The sequence below is a fragment of the Xyrauchen texanus genome, chromosome 28 (genome assembly GCF_025860055.1).
Source record: "Xyrauchen texanus isolate HMW12.3.18 chromosome 28, RBS_HiC_50CHRs, whole genome shotgun sequence".
In the NCBI taxonomy this organism is placed as follows: domain Eukaryota; kingdom Metazoa; phylum Chordata; class Actinopteri; order Cypriniformes; family Catostomidae; genus Xyrauchen; species Xyrauchen texanus.
In genome coordinates this window covers 6,626,297-6,647,732 of record NC_068303.1, presented here as the reverse complement: position 1 = coordinate 6,647,732, position 21,436 = coordinate 6,626,297, and the positions used below count along the sequence as shown (strand labels likewise).

The 21,436-nt window shown below is 38.0% G+C and overlaps 1 protein-coding gene across 1 annotated transcript in view; it reads left to right on the top strand.

The window, feature by feature from the left end:
* The first annotated feature begins 3,603 nt into the window (after window positions 1–3,603).
* LOC127622435 (protein EFR3 homolog B-like) overlaps window positions 3,604–21,436 on the top strand; it is a 37,155-nt gene continuing 19,322 nt past the window's right edge. The window contains exon 1 of the mRNA XM_052096543.1: window positions 3,604–4,282. Coding sequence (XP_051952503.1) covers window positions 4,198–4,282 — 85 coding nt within the window. The 5' untranslated portion in view covers window positions 3,604–4,197. The remainder of the gene's footprint in view (window positions 4,283–21,436) is intronic.

Sequence of the window (21,436 nt, the reverse complement as noted above, 5' to 3'; positions counted from 1 at the left end):
GATTCTTCAAATTGTTTCCAGGTCTTACAAAACTGCATATTCCAATCAAAATGCTAAATGTATTAATTCAAAAACAAAATATATAATAATAATACTTATTATTCTTATTATTAATTAACACAATAATTTAGAAATGAACATGAATTAAATATAATCTATAATAATAATAATTATTATTATAAATTCACACAATAATTTTGAAAATAACAATAAAATATAATCTATAATAATAATTATAATGATTATTATTATTAATTTACACAATTCATAGAAAAATAACATTAATTAAATATAATCTATATTATTATTATTATTATTATTAAAGTGTTTATTGTTATTATGGAAGTGTTGAGCAGCTGTCCTGTGAAGTTTAGTTTTCGGAGATAATTAGTGTGTGTCTTGAGTGTGTGTATGAATCGATGTTTGTGTGGATCGACAATCATTCACATTAGCAGTAGTGAGTCAGTTATCATGTTTATATTTCAGCTCGCTCACAGAAGATGAGAGGAGCTTTATTTCCTATCAGACTATGAAGCTGAATACAAGAGGTGAGGGAGTAAAACCGATTTTTTTTAATAGTTTTGACAGTGTATATATGTTTCAACAAGAAGACTGTTTTGGTGATAACTGTATGTAAAATATTACACACCCCGTCTAGACATTGTTGGTTGTTTATTTTTCAAGATGTTCTTCAATGTATTTAAAAATAGTCAATTAAGTCAATGAATAAACTAAATGAAAAGAAAAACACTGTTATTGCCCGATTCATTACTCAAATATTTACTTTAGTGGCTTTGGTTGGAAATCGCTCACAGGAACTAGACTATCCTGACAGGAAAACGTTAAAAAACTAAATTTCTCTATTCACAAACCTGACTAATATAAAAAAAACACACGCGTTTGTTTCATTTTAACTATAAATGTAAGCACTGACGTAATACTGTGGTTTGTGTTTTGTTGAATCTCACATATACGGTTTGTCGGTAGGCCTCACATCATCCTGCGGATTTCCTGCTGTGAGTGACAGGAAAGGAGCGTCCTTGTTTGGTGTGAAGTCCTGCTTTTGACCGCTGGACGCTACGGCTAAGTAGCCGGTTAAGTGCAAGAGCAGCATCTGGCGGTGGAATTCATCATGACAGGTATGGGCTGCAGTGATCATAGGTTCCAGTGCATTATGAAGAATAACAATAAATGTATGCTTGTTGAAATGTCGCTAAATAGACATTTTTGAATCCCATAATGGAATTATTGCAAATGTAAACATTTATGCCCAAACACCATAGTTACTATAGTTTACACTGGCACACAGTGCTGTTGGAGAGGTTCTATAAGAAAAAAAAACTTTATTCAGTTCAGGGCTCTACGCTAACTTTTTTCCCAAGGACTACATGCGCTCCTAAATGAAAAAATTTAGGAGCACACAAAGAAATTTAGGAGCACAGTGAAAACTAAATACAGAGTTTATTAACAAACAATTTATGACATACATATTTATACTGCGTGTATGAGTGTGTGTGCGTGTACTAAGGGACAGCAGATACCACCCAAATTACACATGACCCATGCCTACTAAAATCAAAGGATATCAGATGTCCAGCTGCTTTTGTATGTTGACCGTCTGGCATACTTAGAGGTCAGCCAGCGATCTCACATTATGTCAGCAATTTAACCGATCATCTCCCCACATTGTCGTATGTGGGATTCGTGTAAACTCAGTTTTTGTGGTGGAGTCTGATAAGCGGCCCAAATTTGACAAAAGGTTCTTCTTCTTTCACAATGAAGTATGCAATGTTTATCTTTATTTTCAGCTGCTTCCTCTTCTCCTCAGACTGCAGCACTTGCCTCCTCAAGGCTGCTTACACAGAGCTTGATGTTTCTCCACCGTGAGATGTTTCGCTACACTATCTCTTTTCAGATTAACAATGGGCATTCCGGCTCTTTTCATAATTGGTGTTAAAACAATTTGAATAAAATTATTAAATGTAATTACACTCTACCTTAACCACAATGTATTTAAAAATGCATTGATTTGTTAAGAAAAATAATACTTTTAAACATTTGCATTTAAAGTATAACTTATTGTATATAAACAAAGTGCATATAAATCTAACCAGTCAAAACTAATACAATCTGAACAGCATAATAGACAGGGCCACCGCTGGCCAAATTGATGCCCTACGCGTGATATGAGCGTGAAGCGATTGTCTGTGTTGCGCAACTGCTTTCGGGTCCTTGAATAACGTATAGCGAACGAGTAAGGGCAGCCGGTGGACTTTCTGGTGCCATCCTAGGGTAAGATGGTGCCCCCCTAGGGAGTTGATGCCCTACGCAAACTGTGTAGTATGCATGTAGGTAGCGGTGGTACTGATAATAGAATAATGCACCATATCAAAGAAAAATAAATCATTTGCAAATCTGCAGCATCCCACAATTTGAGATAAATGTAAAAAAGAAGGATGTTATTTCACGTGTGCATTTAAAGTATAACTTTTCAATGTATATAAACAAAGTGCATATAAATGTAACAATTCAAACACAATCTGAACAACATAAGTAGCCTATATTTGTATAAATAGATTCTGATATGCGAGCCGGCTCCCAACATTCACCTAAAAGAGCCGACTCTTTCGCAAATGACACATCACTATTTCAGATGCGTGTTTCCCTACACGAAGGACGAGATGCCCACCTGTTTCTGCCCTCTACAATTTTTGCAGAACATGACGTTGTTTTCGAACTCTAGCCATGGGAACATTTTGAGCCAATTCGCATTGAATCTATATGTTCTCCCTCCACCGGCTACAGTGGACGTTGAAGTGACAGCTGGGGTCACGGTAGCATCGCTAACGTTGCTCTCAGCATCCCTAATGTTAGCCGTCTCTGGTAAACCTGGTGAAGAGACTTTGTTAGTTGAACCTTGCGAATCCCCCTCGCCAAATTCCTCTTTCTCCTCATCTCTTTTTCGCTTAAAATAAAATGCGATGTCGCCTATACCGCTACTTTTTCCATTGTTCACCTTTCTCTCTCTGACTGGACCGCGTTATCACAGAAAACTCCGCTTGTGGAATGTGGTTTTTGTAAATTTTTAAACAAATATCTTAAAAAGGGGGGGTTACGTTTGTAATGTTTATTCGCACACTGTGCTCGTAAATAATTTTTCCAGTTCGCACATATCTATTTTTAGGGGCAAATGCGAGTGAAATACTCGCACTGTAGAGCCCTGCAGTTGTGCTTTTTTTAAATATCTGAAAGTTTACATTGGTGTCTTGGAGCTGATGGAAGTCTTAATGGCTAGTTTCCCAGACACAGCCATAAATTAGATGGATAGTCAATGGATAAACACCTCACAGGCTTATCTGTGTCAAAGAAACTGACCTTCAAAGTTTTAGCAGAGCTTTTTAGGTCCTGTTACCAATAGTCCTGTTTGTAAGGATAAGGACAGCTCTTGCTTTTGGACGTCTTGCTTCTCTTTCTCTCTCTCTCATTAATAAACATCTCACTAGCACAATGAGGTACACTATTCCTCCGTCATTGTCTCAGTAAACTCCAGAGAGTGTGGGAGTTTGGCTTGAGGAGGGATTGTCATTGACAGTGAGACAGGACACAGGAATCTATGCAGAGCTGAGGGATGACATGAGCTGATCTGAACATTCAAGACCCTGTAAAAAAAACCTTGGATTAACATTAAAAGGAGAGGTATCAAAACCTGAAAGAGACTACGATCGAGGGAGCTTTACAGAAGATTTGTTTTGTTCATTCTTTTTCGTAAAAGTTGAACATTCAAGTTTTTGATATTTGAGATTTAATACTGATTTCGCTTTTTTTGGGTGTAGTTTTGTATGTTTGTATTGGCTAGTTTGTAATTTTTGGTTGACGTTTACCCCCAAAAGTTTCTGATTTGGTTATTTGAGGCAAATATCCAGTATTGGATCTGAAAATTCCGGATCTGAATATTGGATTGGATTGTAAAAGTCAGTTTACTTATTTTTTATTTTGTTTTTAAAAACAAATTTGTTGTCATATTTTAGATAGAATTTTAGACGATTATGTGAGTTGCAAAAGTGCAGGCTGCTCTTTTATATGTCTTTATCAGTTCAGCAGTAATTCAATTCTGTGGGTTCAGCTAGCTAGATAGCCTAAGCGGGGATATTTTGGTGATTTTAAGAGTTGTTTTTGAGTGCAAGTGCTGGTTTTCTTATGCCAATGGCTGTCCCTGAACCTGTTGCCCCCCGGAGGCTGGCACTGGACTGCCGTACCCTGCTGGATCATCGCCCGAGCCGTGGTAAGAAGCCCTGTCTCTGCCAGTATACTGATGTATTCACAGGGTTGGATGCATTCAATACTAGACCATTGTGCTGATAGAGCCTTCTGGAGTGATGTCATTTCACAGATTTTAAGCATATATGCAATTGTTAATAACTATTGAAGTTATGTGTACAATCAATGTTTGGAAAGGTGAAATTTGAATTTAAAGTAAAATTTGCACATTTTTATATGAGAAGACGTGCAAAATGTAATTAATTAGATATTTAAATTTTCTGAAGAACTCAATGCGCATGTTTACATGCAAGATTTTACAGGGACAGCGTGTATAGTCATTTAAATGCCTTGCAGCCCATACACATGCAGCGACTGTATTGCTTGATGTCGCTAGTCTCTGTACTATGAATTCGTCAGTGGGCGTTCCTACTGCTGTTCCTCGAACGTTATTGGTGGACTTCACATCTGGCCATATCTTTTGAAAATATGATCACTGATGGCATATATTGCCAGTTAAACAAAGATACCACTCTGATGTGACAAGGAGTTCTTTGTTCTGCAGTAGAGAGTTTTGTTATATAAACCACAGCAGTGCTGTGATCAATAATCCGACAGTAAATCAATAATCCGATGATTAACGATCTACCAATGTATGAAATCTACAAATCAAACTAACTTAGACTGCAAACATCATTCATCATGTTTGAATTAAACTCACTCAGACTGCAGACGGCTTCTTTTCCACACATAATTTTTATTATATCCTTGTATATGATTACAGACAAATCATATGTTGAAATGCTTACAGAAACATTAACTTCTCTGTGTTGCCTGCACTCGACTTGAAGGATGACGTGAGCTCCACTGACACGTCTTCTCTCCTATTGTTTGCCATTGTCAAAAGTTGCTTGCCACACCCACATCTAGTCACCAACTCTCATTGAAAATGAATGAGATCTAGTCGATTTAACACTTTAAGTTACTGCATGTGTGTATGGGGCTTTGAACGGTTTTCCTTTATCAGGGTGAGGCCATAAGCATTTCACTTCCCCTATTTCGCTCTGCATGTAAACACATTTAGCACCATTCTTACAGACTTATCAAATGTGCACATGTGTTGTACGCATGCCTGTTTATGTTTTGATGGGGGGAAAAAACAGAGAATAAGTAAATGCGGGGTGCTTGCATTGTCAGATTTTGGACCATTGTGTTTTTTGGTTTTTATCAGCGTATTGGTGTTCATGCAAACACACTCAATGACTCCAGTGCAGACTTACCTGGATACTACAATCCTAAAAGTTATTTAATGAGTAGTCATGGCAACATGTGCAAATTTCTAATTCCTCTATTCTACCTGGTATCAGCTTTCTCAAACATAAAGCTGTGTTTTCTTGTATTGTCTGTTTGACATTTGCCAAAATGTCAGATTTGTTTTCACATCCAGAAACATTGCTGGCTTTTTTTTTTTTTTTCAAATTTCCTAACCCCATGTCGACATAACCTTGTAAACCCTTAAATCCTAAAATTGTTGTAAGAACAACTATTTAAGCACTTTTATTTTTGCTTTTTAAGTCTTTTTTTTTTTTTGTGATCAACATTTTGCCACAAAGGCAGATTATGCTTAACATGTATTGAACCCAGAATATTCCTTTAAAACAAACATAAGCAGAAAGAGTGAGACATTATGTTTGGAATAGCATACTACATGCAATATTTTTTCTGCAGTATGTGTACAGTGGATGGAATACCTAGATGACCTACTACATTTTCCAAAATGAGCAGTATACAACAGCGCTTACTGTGTGGAATGCTGTATTCCATGATGCAATGCAATTCAACTTGATCTTCCATTTCCAGTGGGACAAGTGAACCAATAGAATGCTAACATGTCCTTGACTCATTTGATTTGTGTGCCAAATGTTTAGACATTTTTACTCAAAATTGGTTTAAAAATGCAAAATAGCATTTTACATTCATTCATTCAGCAATCACTTGTATCTGCTGCTTGGACTTACAAACTGGGACTTAAAAGTAGCAGTTTGTCACAAAAATGTAGCATATTACTGTTTGAAACCTCACAATACCATAATTTCAGTAGTCAGTACAAATACCAGTAAAATTTCTATAAACAAAAAAGGTAATATGCTACTGAACACGCTTCATTAGACTTCCTTTTCACCAAATGTTGTTTTCCATTCCATGTTTTAGAGTTTAATTAAATTTCATCATTCATCAAAATGGTGTCTAATCAAATGAATTCATAAAACTTTAATCAAATGAAAATAGAATTACTTGAAATTACTTTTCAACATACCATAACATTTTTATCAAATGAAGTGCTTCTGTGAAGATTCTCACAGCATAATCTAAAACACAACATTTGTCTTATTTTTGTCAAATAAAGTGCTACACAACACAACAGAACATCACATTATAAATAAAAACATTGATAAAAACTTCTATACAGTTCAACAGCAATCTTGCTTGTGAGATACATTATTGCTAGAATATAATAAAAATTATTATTACAGTAAATATAACATTTTACTATACAGTAGTAATACATTTCTGTTGCGATTTCTTCAATTTCACGTGTCAAGCTTTTATTTTGAATCAAACTTTTATTTTGATGAAAACTTTTTAATTTTGGTGTCTCTGAAAATAGCTTCACACCTCCCAAAAAGTGGTTTATTTCATGGCCCAGTGTGATTATTAAAATGCAAAGTGCTGCGATTAAATGATCTAAATATAAAGCCTAAACGTACTGTGTGCTTCACAGTGAAATGTTAAATGCACAGAGCGGTTAAATAATCACACAAGGACATATCATGATTTAGTTCGATTAGTTGTCCATTTCAGTGTGAAAGGAGTAACAGAGCATGTGCTCAAATAAGCTTTTAAGCATTTGAAAGCAGTTGTGATTCAGTCAGACAGACAGCGTGTGGGGACCGAATTGAGTCAGTGCTCAGTACTACCGGTACTGCAGAAAGATGGGTATTATTATTTTTTTTATATTTAATATCAACTTGGTAGCAAAGCACCAGTAGCCTAATTTTACATCCCTAGTTTCTCATATTCTTTGAAAACTAGTAGGCATCCAGTGTGGAGTAATCAGTACACTCGTATTCCATTCAGTACATAGCCTTAGAGAGAGAGAGAGAGTTGATTTTCTGTGGGAGGAGCTTCTACTGACAATGAATGAGCACTTCCCACTCTCCTCTCTGTCCTCTCTCTCTGACCCCTCCCCCTTTGCATGGTGATTGGTGAGCAGAAGGTGTGCACTTGTGCCTGTAAAATGAGCATTATTCTTTGGAGACCTGCATGTGCAGGCTGGAGCAATAGACAAGGTCATTACAGCAGCATCTAGCTTCCCCATCACTGTCTGTTCAGAATGTGCGATCAATTCAGCCTTTCATAGCATCACTTTTATAAGTCAGAGTGGTAGATCACACATGTGCAAGTGTGTAGACTGTGTCTCAAAACATCTCACTGTAGCTGCATCCAAGAAGCTGCAGGCAAGAACTGAGAAGACAGAGCACCTTCACTGAATGTCAAGAGCAATGTATGGTAAGCACTGAGCTTGTATGTATGTGTTAGTCTTTCAGGGGTAAGTAATGAAGGGATATAAGAATCTTCCCTGACTGCATTCTTCGTGCATGAGTGCTTTTTAGAGCTCTTTAGTACTCAGAACTGAAACTCAGAATATATACCAAGCTGTCCATGCTGAATCTGCCGAACAGAAGCTGTCATGAGGTTGCTTGTTAGTAAGTGTGTTTTTGTACCTAGAATGGTTTTGGGGTTCTTATAAAGGACAAAGTTGTTTTATTACTCCTGGTAGGAGTTGCACCTAATAATTGACTAAATGGTTAGTTGATTAATTCACGTTGAGTCTGTGTTGACTTGTCGTGGATCACATTCAGTGACTTCAGTTGCGTTTGTTGTATGTGGTGACAGCAGGAGGACAATTTCTCTGTCCACAAACTGTATGCTAGTCTATTTGTGTGCCAATATATGCTTATATATTTGGAATAACTTGGAAGTGAAAATAAAACCTGGACCGCTTAGTGTTAACAAAGCATGTTATGAGCAAAATTTCATTTTTAAAAGGATAAATCAGCATATCCCAGTAGGACTTTCATTTTAGCGAACAAACAAAACATTAACCCACCAATTTGTCAACTACTTTTCTGGATGAGTAGTCAACTAGTAAAAATGAGAAGTAACTAACTATACTGCTATATGCTATCTATTATATGCTCAATTCTCTAAGATTTTAGTTGATAAGCCACTGACACTTAAGGTACATTGTGTACGTTTGATGACTCTACACAGTGTGGTGGCTTCTGCAAGTTGTCAGTTGTGGTGTTAACATGGATCACATTACGAGGGGATGTTTATTGATTTGAGCCAGTGCTTTGTCTTGGTGTCAGGACACAATTCACCCCCTGCTGACAAATGGACTTGGGATGCCAGCTTATCATGTCACAGAAGAACCGATTAACTCATTGATAACACTATTGCTGCGAGTCAGTGATTTAAACTGTGAATGTCAAGTCACTCTGCTTTATCCAGAACGGCTTATCTATTCTATGTTCTATTAATTATATTTAATTATTAATTTATTGCTTCAACATAGTTTAGGAGATGTTAGTGGAACAGGATTTTACACACTGCATCTGAAATGGAAGTCTTAGTTATGTTTCATTGCACCGATATACGATTTAGAACTAAATGCATATTCCTTTAAATATTTAGATCAACGTCTGCCGATACCAATACTGATAGTTTGGTGGTTTTGCTTTGTTTATGCTACCTTGATTCAAATAACTGATTATTAATTACACAACTTTGAAAGAAAGTTAAATAATAATTTCATTCTCTGTCTCCACATGTCTTCCATGTTTCAGGGTGACTAGTCTCGGATATAAACAAAACACTGAAAGGAAAAGCACATTATTAACTCACATTAAAGGAGTATTCTGTTTCAGTACATGTAAAGCTCAATCGACAGCATGTGTGGCATAATGTTGATTACTAACTAAAATTATTTTGACTGCTCTCTCCTTTTATTTATATATATATATATATATATATATATATATATATATATATATATATATATATATACACACACTCACCTAAAGGATTATTAGGAACACCATACTAATACTGTGTTTGACCCCTTTCGCCTTCAGAACTGCCTTAATTCTACATGGCATTGATTCAACAAGGTGCTGAAAGCATTCTTTAGAAATGTTGGCCCATATTGATAGGATAGCATCTTGCAGTTGATGGAGATTTGTGGGATGCACATCCAGGGCACAAAGCTCCCGTTCCACCACATCCCAAAGATGCTCTATTGGGTTGAGATCTGGTGACTGTGGGGGCCATTTTAGTACAGTGAACTCATTGTCATGTTCAAGAAACTAATTTGAAATGATTCGAGCTTTGTGACATGGTGCATTATCCTGCTGGAAGTAGCCATCAGAGGATGGGTACATGGTGGCCATAAAGGGATGGACATGGTCAGAAACAATGCTCAGGTAGGCCGTGGCATTTAAACGATGCCCAATTGGCACTAAGGGGCCTAAAGTGTGCCAAGAAAACATCCCCCACACCATTACACCACCACCACCAGCCTGCACAGTGGTAACAAGGCATGATGGATCCATGTTCTCATTCTGTTTACGCCAAATTCTGACTCTACCATCTGAATGTCTCAACAGAAATCGAGACTCATCAGACCAGGCAACATTTTTCCAGTCTTCAACTGTCCAATTTTGGTGAGCTCTTGCAAATTGTAGCCTCTTTTTCCTATTTGTAGTGGAGATCAGTGGTACCCGGTGGGGTCTTCTGCTGTTGTAGCCCATCCGCCTCAAGGTTGTGCGTGTTGTGGCTTCACAAATGCTTTGCTGCATACCTCGGTTGTAACGAGTGGTTATTTCAGGCAAAGTTGCTCTTCTATCAGCTTGAATCAGTCGGCCCATTCTCCTCTGACCTCTAGCATCAACAAGGCATTTTCAGCCCACAGGACTGCCGCATACTGGATGTTTTTCCCTTTTCACACCATTCTTTGTAAACCCTAGAAATGGTTGTAGCGTGGAAATCCCAGTAACTGAGCAGATTGTGAAATACTTAGACCGGCCCGTCTGGCACCAACAACCATGCCACGCTCAAAATTGCTTAAATCACCTTTCTTTCCCATTCTGACATTCAGTTTGGAGTTCAGGAGATTGTCTTGACCAGGACCACACCCCTAAATGCATTGAAGCAACTGCCATGTGATTGGTTGATTAGATAATTGCATTAATGAGAAATTGAACAGGTGTTCCTAATAATCCTTTAGGTGAGTGTGTGTATATATATATATATATATATATATATATATATATATATATATATATATATATATATATATATATAAAATAAAATAAAATAAAAGCAGAAATTGAGGCAATAGCTAGACATTTACAATGGACGTGAATGGGGCCAGTTTTTAGAGGGTTTAAAGACAGAAATGTGAAGCTTATAATTTTTTAAAAGCACACATTAATTCTTCTGTAAAGATGTTTTATTATTATTTGAGCTATAAAGTTTATTGTTGTTTTAGGGTTTACTGTGTTATGTCATCATGCCAATGAAGTTGTAGAAACTGATATAACTTTACACAGAAAAGGTTAGTAAGCGATTTTATCACACTAAAATCATGTTAACATGCATTTATGTTTGTGGCTATACTTGTGAAAGTATTTTAACATTTACTGATAGGCCCCATTTACATTCAGAGTGCCTCATTGCAACCCAGATCTTTGCTTTTTTTTTAAAAGGAGTGACAAGTTGAACTACATTTTGTGATAAACAACATTATGCCACAAATGCTGATGACTGAGCTTAACTTGTATTAAACCAGGAATATTGATTTACTATATATTAGAGCCATTTAGAGTTGAAACCTAATTGTCCTACATGGTGTTCCGACCACCTTTGACAGGAAATAATTAGCCCTGATTATTGGCTGTTTTTAAACCTACCTATGTCCAAAAGTGCAGATAATGGCTTTTATCGGTCAATAACATCTGTTTGGCCGATACATCAGTGCATCTCTAGGTTCATTACTGGTGTTTGCTTGGGGTTGCACAGACTAGTGAACTATAACTAATGTAGTCGACACTGCCTGAGGTCGACTAGTTGCTTTTTACACGTGATTTACAAAATGCAGCACGTGCAGCTGGTGGCGGATTTCCAAAATGCTGGATGGTAAAGGAAGACTAATTCATATTAATGAGAAAAGCTCTACCTGATTTGTTAGGGTTAGGTTTCGGTTGTAATATCTCTGACCAATCAGTTAGCTCTTTCATGATGAATATTGCCGAATTCCTTTTTGCTTTACTCATGAAAATAAATGACTCTTCCCCTCCCGTCTAGAGCTTGACTGATAACTTGCTGATTAATCAGGCCAATAGTTGCATTTTTTTAACAGAAACCGATAGTCTTAAATATTTTTTGAGGGTTCTATCTGAAATCATTGGTTCTAAAATATAGTAGGGATGGCACCGATACCTGGATCGGTATTGGGTCCGATACTGATGTTTTTACCCAGATCAGTACCCGAACCAAATTATGTTACTGTCAAGCTCAAATAATTACAAAAATAACCTACAAATCACCATTAAAGTAGACAATATAACCCATGCATTTTATTCAGGCTCTTACAGTCATCCAAAAGCTTTTTGAATTGCAAAATGCTGTGTTTAATAATACATATAGAGTCAGCATACACAGCTAAGTAGTCTCTGGCACCAAGCTTTACTGAACGAGCACCGCTCTGCCGACAAACACACACATAAACACGTGCAGAGGCTCATGATACACTGCTCAGCGCAATATGTGGTCACTCTACACAAACTCCATCTCAGATGTAGATGATCAATAGTTCGGTCTGCCTATAACATGCATTGAGAACAGCACCGGACAAGCATTGTACCTAATGTTGAATGAGAAGTGTATTACACTTCTGTGAATTAGCCTACAAACATTCAAACACCGACTTCCTGGAGGGGAAAGGGAAAGAGCGAGGGGGAGAGACAGAGAGAGAGAAAAACTTGTTCGCCGGTCCCCGGACACACCGTCGCCTGGTACTCAGCCACTCCTCTGCCCTGACATGCACACACACACACACACACACACACACACACAGCGGCTGCATGTGTCTCTCTCTCTCTCTCGAACTGGTGCCTCCATCTTGTCTTTATCCCCCTCCCGGCTGATTAGGACAATTCAGTGCCGGGTGTGCGTCCTCACGGCCTGGCCACGCCCTCCTTCTTGTCAAACCAATGTATTGGAAAATTATTATTATTATTAGAAATTATAATTAAAAACAAATTGGGTTCCAAAAATGACTGTGTGATTGAAAAGTATATATAACGTATATATAAAAGTAAAAGTTTATATAATAATATACTAAAATGAAATAAATAAATGAGAGAGAGAGAGAGATCTAAAACCTTTTAAAGGGGACCTATTATGCAAAATTCACTTTTACATGGTGCTTATGTTACACGGCAGTGTGTACACAACCACCCTACAATGTTAAATGTCAACCGACGACTCTTTCTTATATTTCTATTAATCAAAATCAGTGTGTCAAAATGAAAAATGTTCGTTTCTGCTCTAAAATGACTTCACTTTAGAGCAGGCCTCACCCACGACTGGTGACGGACTCCACCCTCCTTCGCTAAGTGATCTACACACAGTCCGGCATTTTTTTCCCGTGCTGGAGCAGATACAGTGAGAAGAATAATGTCTCAGCTTCATAAGCATCAGAAGTGTTCTGTTGTTGGCTGTAAAAGTGAACATAAGTATACTCCCGGCATCAGAGCCACTGAAGATGCAGTGGCCAATTTGGACTGGTAATCTGGCATACTGGGCATTTTCCCGGTGAGCAGACGCACTTTGGGGCTGATCGGGGCGGACTGGCCATCAGGAGAACAAAGCAGGCCGGTGGGTCGGGCGCAAAACAGGCCGAATGGGCCGCGATAAACTAATATGAGCTGCCGCATTATGCAGACCCCCCACCCGCTCAACTTTTGGGCCAGTTGCTATGTAAAATCCCAGGCCGATTTCTCTTCCCAGTCCAGCCCTGCCTGAACTCCGGTGTTTACGCTGTCAGTCATATAATTTCTGATTTGTGGTTGCTGTAGTGCACAAGCTGTAAAGGCTTGTGCACTACAGCTTGTGCACTACTCATCATTTCATAATGAGTTCTAAACTCATTATGAAAAAAACATCACCGGGATCGGTATCGGCCGATTCTGATAGTTCAGGTATCGGAATAAGAAAGGGTATCGTTCCATCCCTAAAATATAACGTTCCTATTTTTTGCTCTATTGAATTAAAAAAGTCCCTTATGCATTTGTGCTGATCAGTCAGTTGCTGCATGAAAATGAATTTGCTGCATGAATTTTTGTCTCTGCTCGGCCGATCACTTGCTTCAGAAGACAAAGCATGAGCACAGTAGATCCACACTTGCAGGGACAGTTTTATAGTTTCCCTTTTTATAGTTTTTTGCCTATAAGCTTCCCAAACTTTTCACTGCTCTGACAAAATAAACTTCTGGCCAAGCTGTTCATAGTCAAATATATAAATCTGAAATAGAAAATTGATAATCATGTGAGGGCATATTATATAATATATACAATGCCATTATAAAATTGCATTTAAAAATACAAGACTGGAGTTGACTTTATTTCTATCACTTTTTCTCTCTCCCGTAATTGTACATCATTCATAGATTTCATATGACAATAAAAATGTATTAATATTGTCAATAGTGATGAAGCATATAGTCACTATTTGGCTTTGTAAGGCATTGTTTTATGTTACTGCTGAACAACAAACACATTTGTAATATTTTCATTTTCATACTTTCAAGACAATACCAGTGTGATAGAAATGTATTAAAGTATTGCCTTTGAAAGTGATACTAAAGTTCAGCACTATTTTACATTGAGTGAAAAGTTTTCATTCATATTATACATTTTAAAAACTATCGGCCGATTAATCGTTTATCAGCTTGATTTCACACCTTATTTATTGGTATTGGGAACACCCACAATCGGTCGACCTCTACTTCCATCCTACCAAGCAGGTGTAAATGGCCGATGGCTCAAATGTAGTTTGATAAAAATTACAACAGTAACCTCCAATATATTCTTCTAGAGCAGAAGCGGCCTTCCAATATAACAGAAATATTAACTAAAATATGTTCAGACACTTATGTAAACTTTAAGCAAACTTCACAGCTTGACAACTGCCTACATATTGTTGAACCATTTTGATAAAAAGGTGCTTATGAGAAGATAATATAATGGTTGAGGTTTATTCCATCCGATCCATTCACATACAAAACAACACTCAAACCGTCTGTCATAATTTCCCCCTCAGGTGTCAAACTACATACACACATTTCCATGGCAACCTACATACAGTGCATCCATAAAGTATTCACAGTGCTTCACTTTTTCCACATTTTGTTATGTTACAGCCTTATTCCAAAATGGATTAAATTAATTACTTTCCTCAAAATTCTACTAACTATACCCCATAATGACAACGTGAAAGAAGTTTGTTTGAAATCTTTGCAAATTTATTAAAAAATCACGTGTACAGTTAACAGTGCATGTCAGAGCACAAACCAAGCCATGAAGTCCAAGGAATTGTCTGTAGACCTCAGAGACAGGGTTGTATCAAGTCACAGATCTGGGGAAGGGTACAGTCAAATTTCTGCAGCATTGAAGGTCCCAATGAGCACAGTGGCCTCCATCATCCGTAAATGGAAGAAGTTTGGAACCACCAGGACTCTTCCTAGAGCTGGCGCCCGGACAAACTGAGCGACCGGGGAGAAGGCCCTTAGTCAGGGAGGTGACCAAGAACCCGATGGTCACAATGACAGAGCTCCAGCATTTCTCTGTGGAGAGAGGAGAAACTTCCAGAAAAACAACCATCTCTGCAGCACTCCACCAATCAGGCCTGTATGGTAGAGTGGCCAGACGGAAGCCACTCCTCCTTAAAAGGCACATGACAGCCCGCCTGGAGTTTGCCAAAAGGCACCTGAAGGACTCTCAGACCATGAGAAACAAAATTCTCTGGTCTTATGAAACAAAGATTGAACTCTGGAGGAAACCAGGTACCGCTCATAACCTGGCCAATACCATCCCTACAGTGAAGCATGGTATGATGGCTGCATGTTCCCATACTGTTTATACGTGCGTACTATTGTTTGTACAGATGAACGTGGTACCTTTAGGCATTTGGAAATTGCTCCCAAGCAGGTACCAGACTTGTGGAGGTCTACAATTTTTGCTGATTTCTTTTGATTTTCCCAGTGTCAAGATTTGAAGGTAGGCCTTAAAATGCATCCACTGGTACACCTCCAATTCAGTACACCTCCTTTCAGAAGCTAATTTTTTAAAGGTTTGACATAATTTTCTCAAATTTTCCAAGTTGCTTAAAAGCACAATTAACTTAGTGAATGTAAACTTCTGACCCACTGGAATTGTGATATAGTCAATTAAAAGTGAAACAATCTGTCTGTAAACAGTTTTTAAAGGTTACTTGTGTCATGTACAAACTAAATGTCCTAAACAACTTGCCAAAACTCTAGTTTGCTAATATTAAATCTGTGGAGTGGTTAAAAAATTTGCTTTAATGACTTCAACCTAAGTGTATGTAAACTTCTGACTTCAGCTGTATGTACGGCAGATATCTGCTGAAGCAGCCCATCTCCTCTCTAAGGTAAAAATAGAAGAATGTGGGCTCTCACTGTGTGTTATGTAACATCACAGCATCTCCTAATGCTGACCCACTGAGCTGTTGTGTTAAGACTGCTGATTGTGTGTTTGTGGGCTCCAGGGGGTCAAGATGATTGATTGGTTTGCTTCGGCAGATAGCCCCTGCCGGTAGATGTGGTAACTTTACTATTATGCTTGCCTAAAGCATGTTTTTCAATTGACGGCCACTCAAAATTTTGTCCAAAATATGAATGGACATTAATATTATATGCATGCTCCGAAAGACAGCAGTGATGTCCTATGTGTATTTAACATTTCCTCAACTTATGTCCTTCCTTAAATATGATTATGTACTGTGTTATATAATTGGACAGAGAGAGAAGACTGTAAATGTGCTATGCAAAAACCTGCTGTAGCTTTATTATAACTTGGCATTTCAATGTAATGACTGTAAAATAGTGAAATTGATTGATATGAAACTAGGTATGTCATAAAATATCGATATATCGATTATTGATCGGCATGTTATTTTATCGATATATTTGAGGCATTTATTCAAAATTGCCAACATTTAAATTTGAAGCCTAATTTGCATGCTTTCCAACTAAGTTAGTTGGTCTCTGTTTGACAGAATGGTGTAATAGCATTGGGAGACCACAAGGGTGATATATAATTGAGTAAATAGTCCTCTAATGTTCTCTAATAATGAATTGGGTCAAATGTAATGGAAAAATATGCTGAGTTGTGCTCTGTGGCATGGCAGAATTTTGAGTGTTGGTGGTGTGTGTATACCTTCAGAGAAAATAATTGTTTCTAGTATTCTAGAATATTAATAACAGCACTTGCAAATTTTGTCTGATGTCAGACGATCTGACACCGGAAATTTCGTTTGACAATAGTCACTGGAGTCTCTATTTCCACGTTCTTTACAGTAGTCACCAATAGCAAAGGCGCTTTCAACATGATTCTCAGTGGGTGCATCACTGAGTGGGGAGAATCGTCACTAACATAGTGATGTTGCTTTGCCTTAAGAGTATGCTGCCGAGACATCACCCAAACGCCTTGCTGCGAGGGCTCTACAGCCAGAACCTAAGTTTGAGTGTTGCTTGCTCTACTACCCATATACAAAACAGTATCTACCGGTTTCTCTTTCTCACTGATCTCCACTAGCTTTCAGATGTGTGTCTCAAACTCATTAACCTTCTCCATCAGCCTGACTAATTCCTTACATTTATCACATGTGAATCCTTCACTGCTAACGGAAGAAGCTATAGTAAACGTGGCATGCAATGCACAAAGAGATAATATGAGCAGATGCCATTGATTTTTGATCAGTGGGGGTTTGAGTCCCTCACTTTAATTGTTGTTGTTGTTGACAGGGTTCCTGATCACCAGTGGTTCAAGATGTAAAAAATGTGTTTGGTAAAGCACGCAGTTTAATCGTGGTAAAAGTGGAAAGGTTGGTGTGCACGGTAAAATGCACGTAGTTATATCGCTTTAAAAAGTATAAAAGCAGAAAAAACAATGTGTGTGGAAAAAAATGGGAGAGATTAAAGGTTAAACGCTGAAAATGGAAAGATAAGCAATGCTGAGTAGGCTAGCAGGCTACAAACACGACTGCGAGCAGCAACAGGAACAAGAAAAAGCATCCATGAGTTCATTCAGAGAAGGGTTTGTTAATCTGATTCAAATCGATAACTCTTGGGTTAGTTAGTCGTTTGGAACGCTTCATTCAAAGAACCAGTTCATATGAGTCCTTTTGGAATGATTCATTCAAACTCATTTGTTCATAAACCAGTCTATACTAGTCACGCATTTCATGTTTGTTTTTGACTGCAGCCAGCAAACACAACACAATATAAATATGTGTTGGTTTGGGCGTTATTTTGCAGTACATGCTATAATATTCTATTCAAACTACAAGCTTACATCTCTAGTATTATATTGTTTCTTTTGACGTGGTGCTGGAGATTTAGTAGCGATGGAGCACTAGGTAAAATGTGTCAAATGGAGCTAAGAGTACTACACTAGTGGTTGCTGAAAAATGTATCGGATTATTAAAAAAAAAACTGTCATGCAATGATTAGGGATGTGTAGAAATTTGATGGATTTTTATAGCTCAGATTTCTATGGAAATCTGAGCTATGGAAATTCTGTCGACGTAGATTCCATGCTACCTGTACTGTAAGTTAAAGTCTTTTATTGGGATTTGAATGAGTCTCACAACAGATTTTATCTACTTATCTGGTGAATCCCCTCCTGTTATGGATTCCATTAATGACCTTGGATGAGGTAATTAGCTTGGCTTATTTATTACGCTGTTTCATGTTACGGTTTATTTGGAGAACTAAGCTGCTGTGAATCTGTTAACCAATTAACTCAGGGCTTTCTTGTTGGTAGAGGTGTTTATGTATCATAGAGAGATATACTAAAATATATAAATATTCTTTAAAATATTCTTCCACTGTAATCAAAGAACATTGTCTACATAATCAAGGCTCTATTCCGGGAGAGAATCTTGTGTTTATTGTTAATCTACACAGGCACCTAGGAGAGACTAGACACTCTGGATCCTTTAAAACGCCTTGTGAGCAGCACTGATATCAGATGACTGACAAAGTGTGCATGTGTGAATGTGTTTAATCCCCACATGCCATCTGTGTATGATATCATGAGATCCAGTGGTCATCAGTTGCTATGTGTTTTCAATGCTTTAGCTGTGTCCTGTATATCCTTTGTATATGGCCTGACTATTGAAAGGATGGTGCATTTATACATACTCTCACCCAAGGCATGCGGTATCAAAGAGAAAAGCAGATTTGTTTCTGGAGGAAACAGTTGGAGATGCTCCCTGCTGTTTGAGTGACCGTCATTAGCACTGTTTCTCCTGCATTCCCTCCCTTCTGTCTGTTTATGCAACATGATCACACAGGAAGTCGGCATGTTATTTCCGAGAGTTCCAGTACCCTATTAGACACATTATGCCATCTCACTGACAAGCGGCATCTCACATGTTTGCATCGGCTCAAGCGTGTTTACCTCCCCTTGTGGTACGACTGGAAGTGCCTTTGTCAGCAGCGTGGGAGACCCAGGTTCGGATCCAGCGTCAAAACCAGAAATTAATCGCGGTTGCATAATCAGTGACGAGTGTGATTCGGGGTCGCATTTTCCCCTCAAACTAGGGATGCACCGATACACTACGGTACACTGGTATTATTATTAACTAGTATACTGGATAATGTAGCATCAAAATTAACAGTAATTCCAGTATAAGTCATCAGTCAAAACATTGCAAAATGTTTTCAACTTGTATCTGTATCTGGAGATCAGATCTCTCTTTTTGTTCAATTTAGTTGTAAGACATCAGGCCACTTTTCATTCACAGTTATTTTTTGGAACCCATTCAACTTAAATATTATTATAATTTGTAAACAAATTATGATAATAATAATAATAATATCGTGTACCTTTAACTTTTAAACCCTCACGCTTTTATTTTGACATTCTGAACTCTCCAGGAATAAACAATACCCCATAATGACAATGTGAAAGAAGTTTGTTTGAAATCTTTGCAAGTTATTAAAAGTAAAAAATGAAAAAAAAATCACATGTACATAAGTATTCACAGCCTTTGCTCAATACTTTGTTGAAGCACCTTTGGCACCAATTACAGACTCAAGTCTTTTTGTGTATGATGCTACAAGCTTGGCACACCTATTTTTGGGCAGTTTCTCCCATTCTTCTTTGCAGGACCTCTCAAGTTCCATCAGGTTTGATGTGGAGCGTCTTTGCAAAGCCATTTTCAGATCTCTCCAGAGATGTTCAATCGGGTTCAAGTCTGGGCTCTGGCTGGGCTACTCAAAGACATTCACAGGGTTGTCCCGTAGCCACTCCCTTGTTATCTTGGCTGTGTGCTTCGGGTCTTTGTCCTGTTGGAAGATGAACCTTCGCCCCAGTCTGAGGTCCAGAGTGCTCTGGAGCAGGTTTTCATCAAGGATGTCTCTGTACATTGGTGCATTCATCTTTCTCTCAATCCTGACTATTCTCCCAGTTTCTGCCACTGAAAAACATCCCCACAGCATGATGCTGCCACCACCATGCATCACAGTAGGGATGGTGTTGGCCAGGTGATGAGCGGTGCCTGGTTTCCTCCAGACATGACGCTTGCCATTCAGGCCAAAGAGTTCAATCTTTGTTTCATCAGACCAGAGAATTTTGTTTCTCATGGTCTGAGAGTCCTTCAGGAACCTTTTGGCAAACACCATATGGGCTGTCATGTGCCTTTTACTGAGGAGTGGCTTCCGTCTGGTCACTCTTCCATACATGCCTGATTGATGGAATGCTGCAGAGATGGTTGTTCTTCTGGAAGGTTCTCTCCTCTCTCCACAGAGAAATGCTGGAGCTCTGTCAGAGTGACCATCGGGTTCTTGGTCACCTCCTGATCCCTGATCCCTGGCCCTTCTCCCTGATCGCTCAGTTTGTCCAGGCAGCCAGCTCTAGGAAGAGTCCTGGTGGTTCCTAAATTCTTCCATTTACGGATGATGGAGGCCACTGTGCTCAATGGGACCTTCAATGCTGCAGAAATGTTTCTGTACCCTTCCCCAGATCTGTTCCTCGATACAATCCTGTATAGGAGTTCTGCAGACAATTTCTTGGACTTCATGGCTTGGTTTGTGCTCTGACTTGCACTGGTAACTGTGGGACCTTATATAGACAGGTGTGTACCTTTCCAAATCATGTCCAGTCAACTGAATTTACCACAGGTGGACTCCAATCAAGTTGTAGAAACATCTCAAGGATGATCAGTGGAACAGGATGCACCTGAGCTGAATTTTGAGTGTAATGGCAAACAACAAACTGCTTTCATGTTGTTGTTTGAGGAAAGGGTTAAGCTTACACAGTAAAGCAAGACACCTTGATTTCAAATTTTGAACTTTATTTTTTATTTATTTTCACTTAAATTTCAAATTAAACTGGAAAAAATAAGTGCATTTAAAATGTGTATTTCGTTTTGTTCCCTGCTTCACAATATATATATCCAATTACATCAGAAACCTCGGAGCTGAGGGATTAGTGAATATTCTTGCTTTATTGATTTTGCATTGAAAATGTAATAATTTATTTAAAAAAACTTAAATCAAATACATTTCTAAATTCAAATTGCACTCCAAATGAAACGAAAAAGCAAATAAATAAATAATAAAGTGATAAAATAATATATATATATATATATATATTAGTGTATATGTGTGTGTGTGTGTATGTATGTAACCACCTTTCCATTTATCATTAGGCAATAATCCGTCTAAACATGCAGGTGGAAAATTACTTATACAAATCAAGACATCAAAACTATTATAAATGTAAAAATAATAATAATGATGATA